Consider the following 23598-nt stretch of genomic DNA (forward strand, 5'->3'; position numbering starts at 1 on the left):
TAGCTGAAGGCGGGCAAACGGCAGGTGCTGATTGGTTGCTGGCGGCCGGCGGCGGAGCGCTGGTTGGCTGGTGCTGGGCGCGGCCCCGTCGCTGTCGCCCTTGCCCCGAGGAGCGGCGTTGGACGGCTCCGGCTGCGGGCCGGGGGGCGCCGCTGCCGCCATGTTGTGCCACGGTGAGGGCCCGCTGAGCTCCCTCACGGTGCTGCTGGTGGCCGTGCTGGCGCTCAGCCGCAGCCCGGCGCTGGCCTGCCTGCTGACGGCCGGCCTCTACCTGGTGCTGCACCTCTTCAGCCTGGAGCCCGCCCCGCCTCAGAGCGCCCAGCGCGTCCTCCGGCCCCGCGGCGCCGCCGCCCGCATCGCCCACCGCGGCGGCGCGCACGACGCGCCCGAGAACACGTTGGCGGCCATCCGACAGGTCAGCCCGGCGGGGACTCACCGTGGCCGTGCCCGCCGTCCCTCCCCGAGCCCCTCCGAGCCCGGCCGGGCTCGGAGCCGTGGCCGTGACCCGGAGGACGCTGGGGGCGCGTTTAACACGCCCAGCCGCTAAGGGACCTGCGAGGCCCGCGGCGAGGTTAGAGGCGTGAGGCAAAGCTGGCAAATGTAGAGACAGAGAGGGCGCCTCGGGGAGCCCGTCTCCCCTGGGCCCGGTGAGTGGGGGGCTGAAATCGGCGGGCAGTAATGGAAACCTGCGGGTTGTGTTTGGAAATCTGCCTTTATAGCAGGCACCAAGCCCCTGTTACCCCGAGTAACTCCAGCTTCTTCCGACTTGCCGCAGGAAGCTGTATTGCTTGTCAGTCCTTCATCCCTAAGCAGATTCAGAACAGTTTGATCAGATCAGAGACCTTCTGAGGGAACTGTATTATATCCCTGGTGCTGATGGATATTTTAGCAGTGTAGCAATAATGAAATACTGTATTCTGCTGATGTTGCAACAGAATATGGAGAGCGGGCAGCAGGTTAGTAACAGGCCGTTTGCTTTTTAAGCCTTGAAGATCTGTAATGAGAATCCACAGTTATGGGAAAATTTGATATTGCAAGAACTTCACTGTGTACAGCCCTGCTATGAAACTTACTACTGCCTCATCTGGGAGGCATCACGGTGCAGCCAGGATTCAAAATCTGTTTCTGCGAATCATTTGAAATTGTGATCAGCAGTCTCTCAGATGCAGTGTATCTGTGATGATGAGATGTTGCTGCTCTGATGATTTCTTACCTTTGGGCAAGGCAGAGCTCTTTGTGTTGTTAAATTCTGAAGCTGCACAATAGAGATCCTCACTTGGCAGATTACCTCTAGTGCATTCCTGGCATTTGCCTTTCTAGTGCATTGGCCCTTTTCGCTGGAGGGCATTTGGCCTTCAGAACAATTCACCTTGCTTGCAGTTCACTCAGGTGCTTTTCTGAGGCGTTCCTGGGAAAGAGCCAGGGCAGGAGCAAGATGTATAAAGTGTTCTAAGGCAGCTCAGCAGCTTATTGCTCTCTGATATGAGGATTCCTCAGATAGGAGTCAGGATTTGCCTACATACATCTGCTGTTTAAGTACAAGCATGGTAAGTGGTGCCTCTGGGAAGTTTTGTATTTACTGTGTATGGTGGATCAACTGTACTGCACATGAATGGCGAATCTAGCTCTTAAAGGAAATACTGCACCTGTGTTCTATAAAAAAAGGGATGATAGCTTTTCCTTGTGCAAGAAAAGACTTTATGCTCTGATGGCCTGCTCTGATTCCAAGTGCTAATCTATAAGTTATCTAAGCTGTAGGCGTTTTCTTCCCTTCCATTTTAGAAAGTAACATAATTTAAGGACTCAGGAGTTATTAGACCAGAAGGAGAGAGCAGGATTCTTTTCTGCATTTTATCCTGAAACAATCCCAATCACAAGATGGAGACATTATTGCTATGATGTTATCTGTAAAATAGATTGTATACTTCCAGTTGCTCTACAAAGGCTTCTTACAATAACTTGGATGAAACCTACTTTGTTCTTCAGATCAAACTTATTGAAAAGAAAATTAATAGTTTGGTTTTTTTACCAGAATACAAACTAATTATAGCCATACCTATACTAAGCCTATAAAGCTGTATGTTATGTATGTGATTTTTTTTTTATATATTTTTTTTTTCAAGGCAGCTGAAAATGGAGCAATGGGTGTCGAGCTGGATCTTGAATTTACTGCAGATGGTGTTCCCATTCTGATGCATGATGAAACAGTAGAAAGGACAACGGATGGGTCTGGAAGATTGTGTGACTTGACTTTTGATGAAATTAGGAGGCTTAATCCATCTGCAAAACATTGGCTAGGGTAAATGAGCTATTGCTATTCTGAAACTACTGTTTCAATAATGAAAATAAAACATTCGTGATAAACAAAATTATTGATTTGATCTGTCACTGAGGAAAATTTTTGTAAATTTAAAACTTAGTCCCATATGTTAATTCTCATTTGATTTTTGAAGCGTTGAGACTCTCCTTACCCATCCTTGCAATAGGAACAGTGAAGCAGAGTCAAGATAACTGTCTTTCAAGGACAAAATCCACAGGCACCTAATGTCAAACAGGTTAATCTCTACATAAGCTTCCCCTAAAAAGACTGCAGAACACTAAAGATACTGGGAGTTTTACAATGTGTCAAAATTGGCTTGAGTAGTTACTAAGCAAATTCACTTTATTCACATATATTTCTTGACTGATTGTGTCTTGGGGATTTTGTGATTTTTACAATTCCTAAACATCAGGATTATACTGTTGAAAAGGAGCTAGGCACGTTTCCTGGGCAGTCTCAGGTAGGAGCTGTGACCCCAGTGGCTGATTAGGTCCTTTCCAGTGGTGTGTAGGGGAAAGTATTTTTATGCATTACTAGCATTTTTATAACAATGCAACTTCTACAGTATCATAATTGAATCTGTTACAGAGGAAGAACTTTCAGTGTGTGTTCCTTATATTTCTGAGATGCTGTATTAGGGATTTCCAGACTTTTGTAAATGCACCACCTGTGAGTCTATGGTACAGTTAGCATCTTCCCTGTCTGTTACTGGAAAGGTGATCACCACCTGAGCCACTCGGCAAGAGCTTCCACATCTGCAGTTACTGCTGATCAGCTGTTGTTCACTGTCACCTTATCAGGAATAATTTATTGATGTGTGAAGCTGCTTCTCCTACATCCTCGGCTCGTCTTGCTTATCCTGCCAGGATCTGCATTTCTGGCTCAGGGCTAGGGAGTGCAGCCAGAGCAGGGTGAAGTGGGTGGGCAGGTGGTCAGCAGTTGGGTCTGAATGCTTATTTGTGGTCATTGAGGAAGGAGATGAAGAACTGAGGTTAGTGTTTTGGTGTGGGACACAGGGTCAGTGAGCATCGGATTAGACCTTGAATTTGCAAGGCTATTAATTGTCTGGTGGGTGCTGGGGGAGGAGGAGCTGTGCATGTATCCCTCCACCTGTGCAGCCTTTTGCTGCGTGAGAGACCCACCGCTGCCATTGCTCGTGGTGCTTAATCCCACCTCTAATACTAGTGTATCAGCAAACTATGTTCAGGAATCCCTAGGAAACAGCTCTGTGTAGTTGAGGATGTGTATGCTTGTGTGTGCACGTGTGCGTATCTTGACTGCATTCCAGTGAGGAGTTCTCTGTTTCCACAGGAACAAATTCCAGGGTGAAAAGGTACCAACTCTGAGAGAAGCGGTTGTGGAGTCTATGCATCACAATCTTATAATCTACTTCGATGTCAAAGGCCATGCAAATCAGGTACTGCTTCCTGTACTGAGGCACCTTCCTTCACCCCTTCTTTGAGTTTCTAACCTGCTGCTCTTGTTCTCGAACTGTAAGTGTGGTACAGTCCCTTCTCTAACATGAATGAGACTGGGTCTGCTATTTGTATCACAGCCAAAGTTGGGCTGTCAAAGCAAAGACAACATGTTTCTTCATCCCATTCCATCGTGCTGGGAGGCTGCAACTTAAAATTAGCGTGAGAGTCATGTGAGTGTAGAGCTCGGTTCACAGCACCTCCATGAAACAAAACAAAGTGAATTCCCTGTCTGTGCTGAGGGGAGCTCGTATCTCATCTTCAGCCTCCAACTAGGGATCCTGCTTGTCTATAATTTGCATTAAAGTGTATTTCAAATACCGAGAATGCTACTCATTGCTGTAAACAGAATGAGGACTTTTGCTGCAAGAAACAAAATGTCATTTCTGTGTTAATGGTATAAACAAGATGCTGTTTTTGTTCTCCCCCCTTTCCATTTCAATCTTCTTACACAAAACAGGAAAGTATTTTTAAAGGGGATTAGTCTAAAATGACTTTGCAGTGTGAAGTAAATATGAGTGTATGTATAAATATAACATCTGTGTGTATCTCTAATCGGCAGGCAGTTGACGCCCTAAAACAACTCTACCTGGAATTTCCACGTTTGTATAACAGCAGCGTAGTCTGTTCTTTCATGCCAGATGTTGTTTATAAGGTGATGTTTCCTAAAAGTTTATTTGGGATTTTTTTTAGTTCTGTCTGGGAATTTCAGTAAGATATACAACTCCCAGTTCCAGATTACTTTTGGGTTGTTAAAATTGCCAAGACTTTTTTTAAAAAATGAAGCATAAATCATAAGTCTCCTGCATAATCTTATTAGATCACTCTGTGCTCATTAGATGCAGGTGTGAGTCTACAGCAATTCCCTCCATTCTGAAACCCCTGTAGAAAAAAGTGCGTTGCTCTTGCAGTTGACATGTGGCCAGGTATCTGCATGCAAGGTCCCTGTTAAATAAACCTCATATTTTGATGTAAATGTAGACTATTCTTAAAGCTCTATCCTAACTCTCATTGCCAAGTCCATTTACTATGTATTTTATTCCATTGCCTGACTGTTAGGCAAATTTTTTTTTAACATAAGAGCAGTTGCTTATTCGATATGTTTTAAACAAAAAACAGTAAAACATCATAAGCAGCTTTCTAAAAGAAAGAATCTGGGGTTGGGAGAGGGAGAAGGATTCTGGTAGAGCTGCAAGTGCAAGCTAGCACTCTGTATCTAGTGCTCTAGCAGTTTATATCGCTTTTGTACGAATTACAGTCTTTTCTCCTTGATCTTCCAGATGAGACAAGCTGACAGAAATGTTGTAACAGCACTAACACACAGGCCTTGGCATCTGAGTCACCTGGGAGATGGGACACCCCGGTTCAGTTCCTCCTGGAAACATTATTTGTATATGACGATGGACGTCATTCTAGACTGGAGCCTGCACAGTTTCTTGTGGCGGTTGTGTGGGGTTTCAGGTTTCCTCATACAGAAAAATTTTGTTTCTCAGTAAGTGTTAAAGCTTGCTAATTTATCAGGAGGCAATATCCTTCCATTAGTATATCAGGGTGGAGTTAATATAGTATATATTAATCAATATGTTCCATTTAGTGTTGTGTAAGTTTGTTTAGATAGTTTCTTTACTGCATGCTATTTTATTATTTTAAGCCTTTATCTTTTCAATCTGTTTTTATCTTATGTTAGATCCTAAGCTTAGTCTCAAAGGGGAAGTGCTGTTCTTGCCTGTTTACAGTAACAAAACACACAAAGATGATGTTGCAAAAGATGACACTATACTGATGTAAGACTAAAACTCAGTTGTAGCCTCAGCACAGTCTGCCTTAAATATGGTAGTGCTGGCCTTCCTCTGACGGTGCCTGTTCCTTGCAGAGAGTACGTGAGGCACTGGTCTTCAAATGGAATTCAAGTGGTTGCCTGGACAGTGAACACATTTGCCGAAAAAAGCTACTACGAAACTGTCCTTGAATCCAGCTACATCACTGACAGCTTGGTGGAAGACTGTGATCCTCATTACTAGACCTGTGCGCTGTAGACACTCACCAACCCAAATAAACCATCTTACTCGGGGAGGTCTGAATCATCATCGAGGGGGTATCCACTGGCGCAGAGGGCACCGCTAACAACAGTTCTGCGAGAAGGAAGAGCAGTAGTTTTCTTCTGCTGTATGTCACATCTCTAATGCAGAAAACCCCTCTGACAAAGCTGAGGTACAGCCGCTCGCAGGCTGAGGAGATGGCACTGCGATGTAAGGGGATCAGTTCTGACAAGCTAAGTGGGCAATGCCCTCTGTCTGCAGGTTGCTTTATAATTCTCAGACTATTCTTTTATTTCATTTAAGTCTTGGTTATAAAGTTATTATCAGCAATTTTGGGTGGCAAAATTTAAAATGGTACCTTGATTTTAGTGATTTAAACAGCCTGTTCTCCAACGGTGTAATAATTCAAGGTTGATTTATGGCATCTTAAAAACATCTACATTACTGTTCTCAAAACAGAACCTGAAAATAATGGTGCCAAAATAGAGGGTGAGTATATTTCCCTCCTACTGCATGGAAAGGTGGCGGTGCTGCGTCTTGACAAGGAAAAGAAAGCTAACTTTCCATGTTCAATGTGAAGACTAGGAGAATTAATGAATAAAACTTGAGTATCTTCTTACTTTCCAAACTTTTTAAGAGAACCAAGGGAGGATGGAAGACTATGTCTTCTAATGATACAGCACATGAATGTATTTATTTTTAAAAGAAAGCTATATATTGAGTGCTGTTAGTGGTAGAACAAATAGAGCTGAAATGTCTTCTTACTTTGCTTGTTTGCATGATTGAAGGGCACTCACAAGGGTATGTGAGAAACTGGAATCCAGATTTCACTTGAAATCAAAAGAGCGTGCAGTTACAATAAACACATATCTGATAGCTCATGGCGATGGCATTCTTTATCAGCTGTGCACCAGCAGATTGGTGTAAAATGTCAAAATTACTGCAGATTGCTGCTACTTTTTCTAGCAAGTAAACCCCGAGATGTTCTCACAGATACCATCAAGGTGCTAGGAACAATTTTGGTTCTGCTCTGGCAGGAGCTGGTGGTTAGAGAAGAATGTCAATGATCAGCAAGATCAGAAAACTCCTGTGTAGCCAGCCCTAACATAAACTAGACTACTTTTTTCCCTGTATCTTAAGCTATGTCTAAGCACAAAGAGCAGTTAGGAGGGGGTTTTTCCTGTCACGATGATGGCAGCCTCTTCCGGTCGTGTCACTCATCCACCCTGCACTGCAGAACCAACAGTCTTGGTCGTCTCGTGCACATACTGTGTCAAGCGTACATTACACACTCACCCCCCTTCTGTCCAGCCATCTCATGAATGCTGTCACCTCTGCCTCTCTGGCTGTGTTCTACAGGTGCTCCCTGGGCGGCCAGCAGAAGACCAAATGGCCCATCGTGGCAAATGGCCCTTGCTCCAAAGGTCTGTTTTTTGTTACTGCTTGAGTTGCTGGCACTGAGTCTCCCCCTCAGTGCGAACACCAGGGACATATTCAATACTCACAGCCAGACATGCAGAAAAACATCATAAAATTGAATCTCTGGTCTCACATTGTGTGTAAAGTTCATCCTTTTTCTGTACCTTTGGTGTCTGGTTTTAGGTTGTCCTTAACTTAAATTATGAGCGTGAGGAAAAGATGTGCCTCTTTCCTAAGGCATTTTTATGTCCTAAGCAACAAGGGAGGAATAAACGAGGCAGCAATAGAAAATTGTCTAAAGAAAAAAAAATATCATCATGGCAAAGTTGTGGCTGTGAATAAAAAGAAGCTGCATCAAGTGCCTCAAAGTCATATGATTAAAAAAAATCCCTCAATTTTGTGACTTCCAATCTATCCTTTACTGGAAGAGATGTGTAAATTTTCTGTTTACAAGCACCAGTTTACACAGATGAGAATTTTGATAAGTAGTCACTCGTAAAAAAGAGTTCTGGTAACTTTTAGCATCAAAGCTAATAAACTGAAAAAGTGGCTCAGAAGCTTAGCCTGGCTCACACGAGCTACTTTGCAGCCATTAAAATGTCTGCCATTAAAACCAACAGCATTTCAATTTCCTTCTATTTTTATTTCACCAACGCGACACTTTTTATTTAGATAAAAGCAGTTTGAATAATACATCTTATATAAAAATATTTTTAGACTAAAATTTTTATTTACAATTACGCACAAGTTTTCTTATGACCAGCTGTGGAGGAGCCCCTCACTGTATCGAGGTAAGGGCCAGTCCTGGGGCAAGGCCGACTGACACCAAGGTATCACTGCTTCAGACACAACCCAAATACGCAGGGTATTTCCTTTCATAATAAGTTGCAGTTGGGATGCATTTTGCGATCTGTTCTATTTATTTTTTTTCCATTTAGGGGTAAAAAAAAAAAATAATGTTTGAATTGTTCTTTCAGTCATTAGTGCAAATGAGCGTTGCGTTCTGCAGAACATCAGTCAACAACTTACATTCATTATTGATTTTGCCTGCTCACGGTCGAAAATACTTGTCATCATCATCTTCTTCCCACAGAGCTGCTTCTCTAGCACGCAGCGCCAGCACCACCGCTGCAGACATGCCTGGGCTGCTGCTGGGCTGGGGCGGCTCCGCGCCTGGTTTTCACAGAGGAGATAACGGTAACTGTGCTGGTCGGTGTAGGGACCACCCCCGTTAAAAAGCCCCACGCTATTTAAGTGTCTCATCTGTCCAGTACTTGGAATGAAGTTACATGTTTGTGTAAACCAGCAATAGTTCAAGCTACCACGCAAGTTTCCAGAGATTTTTTTATTCCAGACACACAATGTCCTAGAGACTCTACATCATTAATAACCTCTTCTGAGATTCACACCAAGATGTGAAATATATCTCTAATGTGATGTAATACTCTTGCCTGTGGCTGCTCCCATAAGACAAAGTGGCCCATTTACCCACAGAAACCCAACTCTGCTATACAGAAGCTTGTGATCAGTCTTCAGAAGTCACTGTCACCATCGCAACAAGCTACCAATAAGCATGTCCTATAGAAAGTGTTTACCCCAGAAACCTGGTCTTTTTGTTTTCTCTTTATACAAGATGCTAAAATTCTGTGTCTCTCGCATCAACCTGTTACATGCTGTGTCTGGACTCCAGCAAACATTTTTACTGAGATGAGCTAAGAGCCGCCTTCCGTGTTTAGCATTTGGTGCTTACCTGGTGGGAGGCCAGTCCCCCTCAGGATCCCGGCAGAATATGGATACTGAAAACAAAATTCACAAGTAGATTTAGGTCAATGTTTCCCTCGTGTGCCTGTTGTCTTGTATTCAAAAATTTACCAGTTACCTGTAAAAAACCCTGCTCTCCACATCCTAACCAGGTCTGTGAGTATGACAGTTCCAACAGCTATTCTGATTACATTTTGGTACCTGTTCAAGTCAATCTTTAAAATTATTTCTATAGATCCAGGATGACCTCTTTGTTCAACATACACCCATTGTCTATATCCTACCCCAGGTTCTATATAGGGAAATCTAGCAGAGACTTCTTTTTTTTGACCATCTCACCTCATCATAGGATGCATTTTGATTTTGGTCAAATGCCCTTCCTGGGTAGTCTGGCGCATGCTGTGCAGGTTGCCTGGACGGGTGGTATGAAGAAGAGCTTCTCTGAAAGACAGAATATTTGGCATCAGCAGGACTATATTCTGGCTTCCAGTCATGACTTTTCTGGTCAGTGCTACTCACAACCAAGGCTATTGCCCTTGTTTTAGGGAGACGGCTCTTCTACTAGATCCACAATGAGATTCTTCTGGCATCTCCTTTTGAAATCTGACCTTAACAACTACGAGAATATCCACATTTTGCAGGCTATCAAACCCTCCCAGTTGTGACCCTGAACTCAGCCACACAGTTGTCTAGTGTCTGAAAATTCCCAGCACACGGAAAATGCCCATTCACTTTAATCTCCCCTCTTACAGTCAACATTTATTTATATTTATTTATATTATCACCAGTATATAGGTCAAAGAGTTTTCACTCAACCCAAATGAAAACACTGCACAGCAAAATATGTGCACATTTTAACACTGATTTGATGTCTCAGCAGGCAGGAGTGACTTGAAAAATAAATTCAAGTTTAAGATGTTAGATGTCTATTTTGATGTTGTATGGGATTTAAAATGAGGTTAGGTCAAAGCACTCAGTTTTACCTCAGCTGAAAAGATTGGGTGGGGAGGCAGAAAGCATAAACCCCTAGGGAAATCCAGAGTCAGGGGCAGAAGGCAGCCGCCTCCTTAGTCCAGGCAAAGTTCAAATGCGGCCGAACCCTTTAGTGACCATCACTGCACTCCTAGATTAGGAATGTTTTCTTGCAGTTTCATAATCATAAATAATATCTAATGAGGCTAAAGGACTTTTCTATATGCTTCCCAGGTTAAATTCCAGTCTGGAGCAAATAGTTCGGGAATTTCCACGGTATACTTTTGCTGTCTGGAGTTAACTAGTAATCAACCAACTTAGGTGAAGTTTTAAATACAGACAGATCCCCAATCGGCAGCCTATTTGCAAGGCCAGAGGAACCCCAGGAAAACCCCGAGCAAGCCATTAAAACAGCAATATCTGAACTATCAAACTGACCTGCTGGTCTTGTCTTCTTGGTGCAGATGGGGTTTGGTTTTCCCTTTGCTTTGTCCGAAGTATTTCAAGTAAAAGCATTTTATCTTTTCCTTCCTATGGGCAAGACACATTTGATCATTAGCTGGAATGGACTAATCATTCTTGAGAGGCTCAAGGCCTAGGAATAACCATTGACCAGAATAATCATTGTAATTGCTTTTATTCTGAAATAATCTGTCTACAGACAGCACAGCTTGAAAGTAAAATTATTTTGCAACAACACTATTTGCGAGTTAAGTTTCCATGCAATTCACATGGGGAAGGGCTCCCACCCTCCCTTGAACTGTCATAGGAAAAGCAGATTACAGCTCCACAATAGCAGGATGAGACAATCAAAAAGGAAGCCAAATTTTTAAAAAGATAAAGCTGAAAGCCAAACTTACATTAAGAATTTGCTTATGTAAGAGTTTGGTCACGGTTTTTCTTCCTTTTATTATTTGCCAGTAAAGATAAGTAATAATTCTAAAAAAAAATAAAAAAATACCAACATATGAGCACTCATACCCATGAGTATTTCCTCCTAGTCATTGCCTAAGCAGAAAGTTATCTTTATTTTATCCATTAAAAGAGACATCTACACGTTATCTATACATGCATATATACACATATATACACAGATACATGTATGTATATAATTATACAAGGAACGTCAAACTCATGAAATGGCTTAAGACATTCTCTTGGAAGATTTATGGACTTGTATTCAGATGAGAGGTGCAAGTCAGTCAACAACACAAGGTGCCTTTTAGATAACAAATAGGAACCTAATGCTCTTATCCAACTTTGTGTCATTTGCTTAGACACATGCCTGGACTGTAAATCCCAGCACTGAACGCTCATTGCTCCCAGGCCACTCCTGGTCCCACTAGAATGAGCGGGAACTTCTTTTGTGAGAACGGGTTTGGGCTCTGAGGTGTGCGTTGCCCATGCTAGAAATATCAAGCAGTACAGCTACATCATCAACCCCTACTAGTGGGCACATAGCTTAACATGCATAGTTTTGCCAAAATAATTTCCTTCTGCTGAGGGCACAGCGTGTGAATTTACCCGAGATTAGCTGGAAGCAGGCTGCGACCCACTTACTAGCGTTTCCCCACACAGTGTGCTCACTTCACCGTGCTGCTTGTGCACTACCATGCCCGTCCACCACAGGTAGTTCAGCTATTCCTGACATGGTATCATCTCCTCTAATGACTCCACTGATGAGAAATGGTCAGAAAAGACTAAGCAACCAGCTCCCAAACTTTTTTATGTCACTCAGGGTCCCAGTATAGATCTGGCCTGTACTCCCTGTGCTTGTGAGAGCTTGCTCTTTCCCTATGGATTTATTCCGTATGGAGGACAAATGGGGGGGACACACCCTAAAAGCAGCAATTTGTCCTGACAAATCTACGCAGCATGTTCCCTTTGCTCATGTTCCTAAAGCTAAGTGTGCCAGTGGTAACAACATCTGGAGCCGAGGCAGCAGTAAGCTAGAAATAGTCAGTCAAAAGCAGCGTATCCTAGATTAGCACAAAGCTGGTTTGTGAAGAGCTTTGGCATTCTAACACAAAAAGTATAGGCTTTATAACCTCTTTATGTACTTCAAATACATGAATTTCCAATATATTAACTATTTCTGATGTTTTAAAATGCACTTTGCATTTTTTTTCAGAATGAAGAATGGCTATGTCATAGCCCTTTTTTTTCCACTTCAGGTCCTTTTCCAGTGCTTTTCATTATCAGGTACTTACAGGGCAACAGTGGAGAGGATGAAGTAGAAAAGTACACTCGTAATTAAGTTATGGTAGATCCACACTACCCATTTTGAGGCAGTGTAATTTTCCAGTATTTTTATCCACTTGGAGACTGCAGCATACATAGAAGGCAAACCTCTGAAAGGACCACATTCTTCTGAAGGTTTTAACCTGAAAGTGTGAGAAAACAGTTACTTAAAGCTTTGGATATTAACCAGTGATTTAGTTAATATTGTGATTTTGTACATCAAGGTGCTCGTTAGTTTGCTATAGCCCGCTGCTCTCTTCGGACCCTCAGGGAACTTCCACGAGCTCTGTTTCATTTTTAACTTGGGTCGCTCTCCAGCCATTAAATGCCCACCCCAGACTATGCAGTGGGAGACAAGAGACAGGGCTGCAATGGATCAGTACCAAGCCCTGTAAAGGCAATCTTGACCTAAATGTAACAAATCAATCACTATAGCACAAGCTACAGCAAATTGTAAGTCTGGATTGTCACAGTTTCACCACAGGTGCTTAAGGGAACCATCATTTCACCTCGCCTTTGAGGACAGGAGTCACTTACAGATTCTCAGAACCAACACGGTGCAGTGAAATAAGACAGCCTGCAGCAAGAATGAATGTTTTTAGGTAGATTGAAATAGGAGAGTGTTGTTCGCTTCGAAATGGAACCACTCCCAACAGTCTGAAATTCCCACTTACCATCTGGAAACGTTTGCTCTGAAATATTTCATCCCACCTGGTTTCATGTGTAGCAGCCCATCTTACTAAATATTGAAATCCTGTGGCTCAGAATTGCCAAGAAAAAGAAAAGGGGTATCCATGCTGCCATCCTTACTGTGACCAGAATAACACGCGCATAAACAAAGTAGCTTTAAAATACTCGTAACAATCAAGATGCGTTATTGCAGAGGTCAGCACACCCTGCAAAAAGAGCCTTTGAAGTTCGTAAATAATTCAGAAGTTGACCTCAGTTGAGTTTCCCCACTGCAGACCCATTATGGCCTATAACATAACTCCAGGAACTAGGACTAGGTTGCAGAAACTTTTAAGGAGGAGGAAAAGCCAAAGCTCCTGTGCCATTTAAATAGGAACCCAAAACATCAAAGTAACTTTGTTTCTCCTCCTCCTTATGGGACAAGTTACTGCATTAACCACGTTCTTGCAAATTCACTAAGCATGTCTTGTTTTCAGAACACAGAACATCTCATGAACATCTGAAACCTTCCATTAGCAGTTAATATAGCTTTGTCTACAGAAAAACACAGATTCCTCTGCCTGGTATCATGTCACACAGCACAACGTAGTAGGCTTGAATGCCAGTGCTCTTCCATACCTCCAGACAGTGACTCCAATGACAGACAGGACTCCAACGAAGGAAGGGAAAAACAGCAGGAATGTGAAGGATGTTGTCATTTGAGCAGTTCTCCAGACTTTGTGAGGGGGTTGGCAATTCATCATCAGACTGACCTTTCAAGAGATAAAGGTAAACTGACTCTTTACCTGCCACTTCAACTCAGTTTAAGTCAATCCCACTGAAACTGCTGGCAGCAATTGATGGAATAGCATCTACCAAAAGTTTCAAAAAACTTATTTTATATGAATTTAATAGATAAACTGTAGTTTTCTAAAACTTCAAGAAGATAGTCTTTAAATTGTAAGAGATAAAACGAGGTTCTGATGGGTTCTTCAGGACTCTGTTGGGTAGAGTTTCCTTTTGTAGCATACGCAAACCCACTGTTGAGGGAAGTTTGAATCAATCTTTCTAGCTATAGCTTTGTTTTTCTACATTCAACACTATAAACTGTTCAATGACCCAACAAACAATCTCTCATCTAGTCATACTATCAAGACAAAGAATTATGAAAAGAGGAAATTTCCATCATGATCTTTAGCTGAGTCACCCCGATTACACTGGGAAACTTTGGGGGGAACCGCTGAGGAGTAAGCAGGAAGCCAAAGTCACAGCCCCAGGCTGAGTGTCTATATGACACATACACTTGTACACCATTAATTCCCAGCCTTTAATTTTGCTACTTGATTCTCTCCCCTCTCTAACTACGCTCTTAACCCCTCCTATAACCCTTCCACACTTTTCACCCTCTCAAGTTTTACAGGTTTGGAACTCAAGGGCGTGCATCTAAATTGTGCTCCTTTAAAGCACACACCCCACCTCCCAGTCAACCAAACTGCTCCCCTAAATGCAAAACCACAGGCAAAAGCCTCCAGACAAAACCAGCATTTTAACACTATAAATTCTGCCCAGATTTCAAATAGTGTAAGTTTATGATGAATACATGTAAAGCCTGTTACCTTTTTCACATAAAATACTATAGAAAATGCTATCATCTGGATACCAGGCAGCAGAGGTGAGAAGAGGATACCAATCCTACAAGAAAGAATTTATAAAAGAAAAGTCTTCACTATTGACCACACAGCTCTCAGTGCACTGAAAGTACAAAATATCATATTAACTTCATACAAAGCTAGTGCTTGTCTATTTGGAAATGTAATTATATCAACATTGATCCTGTAACAGTAAGTCAACCTTTAAAAATACGCAACTTCAAACATATGTATCTATATACGTATCTGCAAAACTCTCTTATAATTGGAGGAACATACTCATTCTTAGAAATAAGGCATCTTTTCCAGGGTTTAATACTGAGGCTATTTCAACAGGAACATCATTCCAGTGGGGAAGTAAACAAAACTCTACGATGTTCCTTTCATGGGTTTCTCCCAGACCAGGTAGCCACAGCGTAACACTACTGACTGAAGTTATTGTTATTACCTGCATAATTACAAAGAGAACTGGCAAGTCACAACCCTTACAAAGGTACTTCATGTGTCATCTCTCAGGCATTTTTCCTGTTCTTTCCCCCATGATGGGAAGCACCCAGAAATGTCTGTATAAGGACATTCTGTGCTATTTCTAACTGCAAATGAAGTTTTGGCCATAAACGTAACACTTACCAGGTCAAAGTCTGTGCATAGATCAAATCTAAAACATTTCGTCCAATATCAAATTCTGGCAGCCCCAGGCTCACACAGACTGTAGTTCCAATAATTCTGGTAGGAAAAAAACAAACCCCAGCACAGTAGCACTTGCTAAGTGATAAATACCTTTGTAGAAATCTCTACAAATGACCTCCTGAATACAAGCATCAATATCAAATTATTCAGGGGCTGCATTAGCCACACATCACACAAAGCAGCCACAGCTCATTGATTAGACAGCACATAAAAAATGAAACAGAATTTGGCAAAAGCAGATTCCCGTAACACACAGCAGAACTGAAATAAGACCTTGGATATTTTTCATGCAACTCAAAAGAAAAAAAAAAAAAGAAAAAAAAAGAGGAAAAAAAAAAAGATTTGTAACTATCAGAAAAGTATGTTCATGCTTAAACAGCTGAAATGGCAAGTTGTCTCAGAACAAAACTGCAACAGCTTTTCAGTGCCCGAGTCCTGAGAATTTTCAGCCTCAATCAAAAAAGTGAATCTTGTAGACTGATACTCTTAATATATCCTAAAGTATATCCTACTTCAAACCAACTGAGGTTGTAAGTAGCTGACACACAGGTAAGAAAGTACTTGGAGGATTCCTACTGAGGATTAACAATCCCTTTTTATCACCTCATTTTTCCTGAGTTGGGGAGATTCAGTTTCTGCTTGTTGTAGCAAGAACAATAAAGATTTTGGTAACTATCCCATCTTGCCTTAAATACAGGTCTTGGTACCACCTTATCAGCTGCATCATCGACAACGTTTCAGGGCGTTACTCTGAACACATACAAATAAATACAAGCAATTGTACTTTTAATCTTTCACAGCTGTAAACGGGGTGCTTTTGCGCAGTTTAGTGGAGGACATTCATCACAGCTGACACTGCACTTTGGTACTGGACCTTTTGCTGGGAGGTGGTTTCCTATCTGAACAGGATGAGAACAGGAGGATTAAAGTACACTGGCAAGAGTTATGGAGGGAAAGTCTTCAAAGGCTTCTTAATGGTTTTTTGTGTTAATTTAACTTAAAGTTAACAAAGTCCTACCTTGTAAACCAGTCTTGTTCACATCATGTGCAAAGGGCAAACAATAGATCTCCTACACAAGTATGGCAAGCACTTAAATACTCTACTACCTTAAGTCATAAATAACGTTTGGCAATAGGAAGGTACACACAGCAGATGTCAGAAGTAAATTACTTATTGCTTACTTGCTCATGTTCAGTTACTCAATACTTTCTCACCATGCTGCAGAACTCCATGCTAGAGAGTCATATTACATCCTTAACAAGACTGATTAAAATCAGATTTTAAACTTCTGTGCACTCTGTAGAGTGAAAAAAACTAAGAGGAAAAAAATTACAGGGGGACATAGCAAAGAAAGCCAGCAGCGTGCCTGTCCATACGCAGAAAAGCAAGGTTTTCTACTTGAGATGCTTGGTCCTTTGTCACCCCATTCAGGAGATCCATGGGAGTACAGTGTGCCTTCCTCCCTGCCTGCGTCTCCATCTCCAAAGGGAAAAAGGACACATTGGGAGGGCGGAACGGTACACACTTTGACTTCCTCCTAAGAAGGAGCTGCAATATACACAAGGCATGTACCCAGAGACTAATCCTGCTAGAGACAACTAAAGCAGCATGCCACAGCCATGCTTCTGTTGGACTTTTCCTTTTCTCACATTGGAAAAAAAGACCACGTCTTTGGTTAATGAATAAAAATAATATTAGAAAAGTAGTACTCACCTTCGTAAAAACTCTCCAAAGAAAGAGCCAAGCAAACAAAATATGAAGTCAACTAAAACAAGACGATAGATATCTTGGCCAACCAATGTTTCCCAGCACTTTAAAAAGTAGAAAGAAAAAAAGAAAGCATATCCAGAAGTCAAAAATCATGTGATTCTAACATTGTTCCCAAATGCTTGGGCATCTGAAACTTGAGCTACAGATCACAGATTTGCTAACAGCCTAAATAATCATAGTCAACTTCTCATTGAACAATGCTGCAAACCAGCTGAGACCTGAGCTGGGCGATTCATTTTTTTCCCACAGTTCATTTCTCTAATGATGGTAGTAAAAAAATGTTGGGGGGGGGAAATTCAGCTTTCCAAGACACTACATGTACTTCTCTTTGCTGGAGCAAGCCTCTTATCAAAGTGGTTCCTAACCTGGCATTGTAAGTCAAAGATTTGTATAATTTTGGAATTTTACCTGTGACTCTGATGCAGACACAATGTTAGTCCAGTAGTAGCACAGGATTCCAACAATTGATATTTTCAGGACAATATTTCTATAAAGAAAAAGTAACAGTAACTGCACTGGAGCTGGTCCATAAGCTCGCTGGAGGGAATGATGGCAGGATGACCGCTGGTTACACTTTATTACCTCCTCTTACAACAACAATAGCACTGCAGGGTGCCAGGACCAACAGGAGCTCTCCTCTGAGCTCTGGTGCAGCATTATTCTATTGTCCTGGCAGAGGGGAGCTGGGCATGACAACCTTGGCACGCACCTCTGCTACACAGGCTGATGGTTGGGTGTCTGAGCTCCACAGGGGAGGAAGGTCTGAAGGGCACCAGGGGTTACACGGTGTTAATTCCAGGCATCTGTATTTAAGTAAGACCTCCTCTTTCCCCTTCCTTTCTCTAGGGGCCAACAGCCCAGGGGCCACCTAGGGCAGCTACAAACAAAACTAAGCCCAATGTCACAGTGTGCCTAATTGAGAGGGAAAAACCATACCCCATCCTCATGCAGAGATGTAACGCTCCAGAAGGTTCACAGAAGATAAACAAAACATGGAGGGAAGAGTGTACCTTTGGAGAATATGATTTCTCCTCCATAGCTCCCTACTGTCCACTACACCACCTAGACACAGCCTGCTGTCAAAAAGATGAGTCAGACAACTTCAGGCAAAAAGCACTAAGAGGTGGTAGCAACAAATACCTGGTAATAGTGATGTATATGTGGTGTCCCGGAGTCCGAAATTTCTCAAGGTGTCCAAGCCACGAGTAGAAGAATGGGATGAATGCGTTGAGGAGAGATGCAACAACAGGTAGCACCAACATGGCAGCTTGGCTCTCTAGGTCATTTTTATGCCCTTTCACAAACAGCTTAGAGAGGAAAAACAAAAAAATCAAACAAACAAACTAAAAAAAAAACAGAGCACCTTAATCAAAATGCTGCTGCAAGTTGTTTCCAGAGGAAAGACACCTGGCACACCTCCCTGTACGTTCTCAGGTTAGAGACTATCATGTTTTACAGGCCATGCCCAGCAGCACAGTAACCTTCTCCCCTTCCCCTGCATTAAAGGGGAGCAAGGGTGGGAGCCCCAGCTTAAATGCAGCCCCTAGGCAAAGGAGAGGCAGGCCTTGCTGAGGCTGCTTCTTGCCGTTTCTGTCAAGGTCAGCAGCCGCACTATCCCTAAGCTAGCCATGAGCCCAGCAAGCAGCTGCTGGGGTGAGAGGGGAGATTTGCTCAGACCCCTCAGGTTCTGCATTCTTGTCATGGTTCCCATGGTGCAAGTCTTTGCAAATCAGCTTTTTAGGTACAGCAGCATTTGTGTTTGCCTTGGCAGAAACAACAGCTATGCTTCCCTATGGTCCTAGTGGTGAACAGACCACTGCTTGCATTCAGTGTGAGATACCCATGTGGAAAAACGCATCTCCAAAACCAGACTGCAAAATCTGTCTTTACCTTTAGGTTATTAATGGAGAGGAAGTAAACACCAGCACAAGCAGCTACTGCTGTTCCCAGGGAAGCAATCCAAGAAACAAGATGAATTACAATACGAACAACTCTCTCTGTTGCAGAAAAATTTAGAACTTCTCTGTTTACTTCAGTGAGGTCTTCCTGGAAGGAAACAATTCTTAATGAAGAATTCCTTAGTCAACAGCATCAAGCAAAACTTGTTTCAAGTAGCTACTTGAGAGACTGAATGAAAGATTTTTTCTCTAGAAGACAGGCAGAGTAATATTCTGAGAACATTTACTGGACAATTTTGTGTTCCTACCCTAAAAGTCTTTTCTTGATGGTTACACTGTATTTTGCAGATAATATATTACAAGCCTGCCTTTTGTTTACAAAATGGTTAAATAGCAGGAAGGAAAGCCAGAATAAATATTCTGTTTGGCAAATATTTAATAGTCACAGGGACTCATTCAGTAGAACAGAAGCATACAAATATTTATATGTAGCTTAAAGAGAGAAGAAAAGCAAGTAGCTAAGCCAACTCCAGGAGTTCAAACCTGATGAAACTTAGCAGTCGGGAAGACTTAAGTCTCTTAGAAACAGGACTAGCATGCTTCAGTCATTCTGCCAGAGACTTATGTGCATACACAAATTCATACGCATAAATAAGCCTCTGGCAGATTGACTCATGCTTGCTAGTTTTGTACCTTTCTACCTTTTTGTATATCCTGTGTTTTGTACCTTTATTTGTGTGCTGAGATTCTTTTGTTTCAGCTTCACAGCTTTTTCGTTAGTTATATTGAAGTCCCAAGTGCAGAGAAGTTTACTAGCTTTTCCAGAGTATGTCTGAGGGTTAACGAAGTTCCTGCAGAAGGATTTTGCCATGCTGTAATGAAAATAAAATTCATGAGATGCGTAATGGCGAAATATATCAAGTCTGTATAGCAGGGCAAGAAGGGAAATTTGTTAGTTTTTCTATCCTGTCCCAGGGCTACAGGACCTATGTCAGAGCATGTCACATAAGACAACATGGTAAATAAACTTTAATGTAAGAAACAACTCTCACATTTCCTTCTCCTAGTTGTTGCTGACAACCTTTACCTCTGGAAGGCCACATCAATACCAGAAGATATTAGGAGCAAGAGCTACAAAAGGGGCATCATGATATTCACTGGTTTGAACTGGGATTCTCTGCATTTTCCTTAATATTTTGTGGTTATTCTTCATTTGTCTAATAAAGGTTTGATTTCTGGAGACTGTCTTTTGAGCAGAAACTTCTACTTAAACTCTACACCTGGAAATAAGGACTTACAGAAAAAGACTCAGGTAATTGCTACTGCCAACCATTGACAGGGTGGGTTTTTTGTTGTTGGCTTCTTGGTTGTTTTTTTTTTTTTCTTTTTCCCCTTAATATAAGTGAAATAAGAATATATAGTTAGCTTACCTGAACAACAAGATAAGAAAACAGATGACAAAATATATTCCAATGGTGAAAATATAGGCCAGCTGCATGTTGTAAGATGGACCATTCTCTATTTTACTGATTGTTGCATTGGTGTAAAAGCCATAGTAGAGTACTGTTTGTTGAAAATAACCCTGAAAAGATACAGGCATCATTCAGAATGTTTGCTATCACCTGCATATGGTGGGAAGTATCATCACCTGAAGTGCAATTAATTGAAGTGGGAGCTGTCCTATTCCCTACTGTGAAATCACAGGCGTGATTACAGTTCTAAGTATCAGGCCCGCTGTTTTCCTTTTATCAGCTAATATCTTCCATAGTTTAGAGAGCTTCTAGAGATATAACAATGACTTGTATCCTGCTTAAGATTCATGTGGGATGGTCATGAGCATTCAATACCTTTGCAGAATTTGTGTTTTTCTGAAAATTCATGAAGAGGGAAAGCTTAATTGCTTCTTTCTTAGGAGCAAGGTTCTGTACTGACAAATTGCATCAACTATGAAGGGAACCAGGAAGGAAGCACATGACATTCAACACTCGAGTTACTACATTATAGCTGAACTCCTGCAATGGGGACTGTACTTTGCAAGATTAAACAGCATTACTACAAAACACAGCAATTTAAAAGCAATTTTAGAAGGAAAAGGCTGACTGACACCTTTCCACTTTAAAAATACCTCCTCAACTAAGCATCAGTAAAGAGCAGAGTCTCAGAGTCTTGTTTATTAACTAGAGAAATCCTTTAACAACAATAAAATTGACATTTTTTTTTTACACCAAAGACAGAAGAAGAAAAAAAAAAAAAAGAGTAAGTAGTCTTCTCAGATCACTTAGTTGATGAATACTAGTAGAGTTAAAGCAGTGCAAAAATCGTCCTTTAGAAACAGCCTGGGACTTTATTCCCTGAATGTAAAGATCTGTACACAATGAAAAGATCCGCCTGTTTACAGGCCCCACTGAGTTCAGCGGGTTGCCACAGGAAGATCTGCGTGCTCCCTGGAAGAATAAAACTTTAGAAATAAGCAAAATTCACAGGATCACATATGGAAGTCTGCACTGTAGTTTCAGAGGAAAATTAGCGTGCGAAAAATGTTGTGTTGAAGACTATTGTAGCTATCTCTAGAAGGTCTGGCTTCCTTTCTGTCTCTTCCACTGCTTTCTGAAAGAGCGATGAAAGTCTTGAAATATTGCTGAACACAGCAACCATTTGCAGTGAAACAAATACATGAGAACAAGTTCCATTCATCTCTCTCTGAGTCAATGTTTGTTGCAGCTTCTTTTTCAAATATTGTTTCTAGTCACATAAATTTCTAAATCCACCTCTTAATAAGAAACACTAACTTTTTTGCTCTGTTCTGAATTTTTAAAGTAGATCTGTTTCAAACAGTACCAACACAAATCTGTTGTTACATACTTACAGCTCCAGTGAACAGCTCCAGACCCGTGAATGAAAGGTTATTTGGTTCTGCTGCAACAAACTGAGGGACTGTGATGAAACTGAAGTTTATGAGGAATGAGAAGATGTTGAAAGTTAGCAGCCACTTCAAGAAAATAAAATAGGAAAGGACACTTGTTCCAAACTCAGCACCAATGATCTTCAGAGTCTTGTGCCAAAACCGCAGTAGGTGAAAATATTCGGACAAGGTATTTCCAAATCGCTGAAATGACTGAAGTGCAAAAGAGAATAAACAGAGGAACCATCTTAAATAGGACTGAAATTCACATAAAAAGGCCTCACATTTTTTACAGTTCTATTTTGATGATAAGAACAGATTTCCCCTGCTACATGCACCATAGGATGCCTAACTGGTATTCCTAAGTGCTACCACACTGCAAGTTGTTATTAACGAACACTGAAGCAATTAATTGGCTCTTTGGTAAGTAACATAAAGGAAGATAGCAGATACCTCTGGAGACAGTGATAATATTGCAGCTAAAGTGTTTTACTCTATTGTGACTGACAGAAGTTTGACACTTACCACTGCTGCTCCCTGCAGACACTGTGTACAGCCGGAAAACTGAGTACTGTGGTGCCTTGACTTTTTTGTTACCACTTTAAGAACTTTATTCCTGTGGAAGAGCAGGGCAAGGGGTGACAAGCATTATAGTAATAAAAACAAGAAGCCAAAGAAGCTGCTCCAAATACAGTTTCACATGTGCACATAAACAGAGTTAATAAAACATGGAGATGTTCTGCTGGTTCTTTCTCTATTAGCTGACACCAAGGTTCTTGTCCATCCTATGGCAGCATGTTCTAACCGCTCCACTAACTCATTCTGGGAATAAAATTTAAATATATTCTGTGAGGAGACGAAAGGATAGTCTCTTCTCCGTTTTCAATGGCCAAGGTTCCTTTGAAAAGAAGTCTCAAGTCATCATTCATCATCAAGTCTCAAGGCCTTGATATTCTGTTTTATATTACCATGAGAGATTCTTCTCACCCAGAGAAAGGACAACAAACCACCTTTAAATTATTTTCCTTTGCAGGGTGCTGACTTTTAAAAAGTGCATTAAAAAGTACTTTCAATTCTTTCAAAGTGACAACCCAAGGCTGAGCAGATGGCAAACACACATATTTGATAGCTAGATGTAGAAAGCATAGTGTTTGTAAAGCTAAACAGATAAACTTTCATTTTTACCTGATCTCTCTCTTTTTTTTCATGGTCTCTGGCATCTTCTGGATTGCTTTAATCCTTTCATTAGTGGACATAGTTGCAAGATTTCCAACTAAAACTTCCTCTGCATAAAACCCATGAAAAATCCAAATTTTGGGATAATAATACAGTAATTTTTATATGAAATCTGAAATTGATATAATAACATTCCCCAATCACACTGCTACCAAGGTGTGGCAAGCTCTGAGACTTAATAATACTCCCCAGAATATCCTTGGCACCATCAGTACTCTAATACAGATCTAAGTAAGTAGTACAATACTGAATGTTAAAAAATAAACATCATTTGTCTGATACTTGCTTAATGTTAACACAAAGAGCCCCAATATTAAGGAAAACAAAATACTGACAAACTCCAAGTTTCTGGTCTATTGCTTGATCACTGTTTGACAGTTACATTTCTATGATGCTACATATTGACCTGAAAGCTAATTTTTCTCTTATTTATTCTATAATTACAGTTGATACTACTGCTCAAACTTAGCACTACCTATGAAATAGACAGAACTGTATTAGTTGAAAATCAGGCTGGTTTTGCAAAATTGTAATTTGATGCTAATTCCAGACACAG

General features: G+C 41.4%; 2 protein-coding genes across 9 annotated transcripts in view; one reads left to right on the forward strand and one right to left on the reverse strand.

The window, feature by feature from the left end:
- Positions 1-11: 11 nt before the first annotated feature.
- Positions 12-6713, forward strand: GDE1 (glycerophosphodiester phosphodiesterase 1). Of its 5 annotated transcripts, none has more exons than XM_074597284.1 (6): positions 12-415; positions 2124-2299; positions 3632-3737; positions 4358-4450; positions 5076-5287; positions 5669-6713. In XM_074597284.1, exons 1-6 carry the CDS (start codon positions 161-163, stop codon positions 5814-5816), a joined length of 990 nt encoding a protein of 329 aa, XP_074453385.1. In that variant the 5' UTR covers positions 12-160; the 3' UTR covers positions 5817-6713. The 5 variants fall into 5 exon arrangements, with proteins under 5 accessions (XP_074453385.1, XP_074453386.1, XP_074453388.1 ...); XM_074597287.1 differs by having other exon boundaries at positions 88-415; positions 2128-2299; XM_074597288.1 differs by having other exon boundaries at positions 89-173.
- A 941-nt stretch (positions 6714-7654) lies between these two features.
- Positions 7655-23598, reverse strand: part of TMC5 (transmembrane channel like 5) — a 29541-nt gene continuing 13597 nt past the window's right edge. The window contains exons 6-24 of one of the 4 annotated variants that reach the window (XM_074597281.1): positions 22992-23091; positions 22332-22422; positions 21771-22019; positions 20335-20486; positions 19632-19776; positions 18897-19052; positions 18147-18313; positions 17415-17493; positions 16950-17047; positions 15176-15271; positions 14513-14588; positions 13536-13669; positions 12197-12370; positions 10847-10925; positions 10425-10517; positions 9354-9455; positions 9004-9049; positions 8283-8426; positions 7655-8168 (exon numbers count right to left, since the gene is read on the reverse strand). In XM_074597281.1, coding sequence (XP_074453382.1) covers positions 8305-8426; positions 9004-9049; positions 9354-9455; positions 10425-10517; positions 10847-10925; positions 12197-12370; positions 13536-13669; positions 14513-14588; positions 15176-15271; positions 16950-17047; positions 17415-17493; positions 18147-18313; positions 18897-19052; positions 19632-19776; positions 20335-20486; positions 21771-22019; positions 22332-22422; positions 22992-23091 — 2159 coding nt within the window. In that variant the 3' untranslated portion in view covers positions 7655-8168; positions 8283-8304. Of the gene's footprint in view, positions 8427-9003; positions 9050-9353; positions 9456-10424; positions 10518-10670; positions 10926-12196; positions 12371-13535; positions 13670-14512; positions 14589-15175; positions 15272-16949; positions 17048-17414; positions 17494-18146; positions 18314-18896; positions 19053-19631; positions 19777-20334; positions 20487-21770; positions 22020-22331; positions 22423-22991; positions 23092-23598 lie in introns of those variants that run through there. The other 3 variants (XM_074597279.1, XM_074597280.1, XM_074597282.1) reach the window with 3 other exon arrangements.

Source organism: Larus michahellis, chromosome 8 (assembly GCF_964199755.1).
Source record: "Larus michahellis chromosome 8, bLarMic1.1, whole genome shotgun sequence".
NCBI classification, from domain to species: Eukaryota; Metazoa; Chordata; class Aves; order Charadriiformes; family Laridae; genus Larus; species Larus michahellis.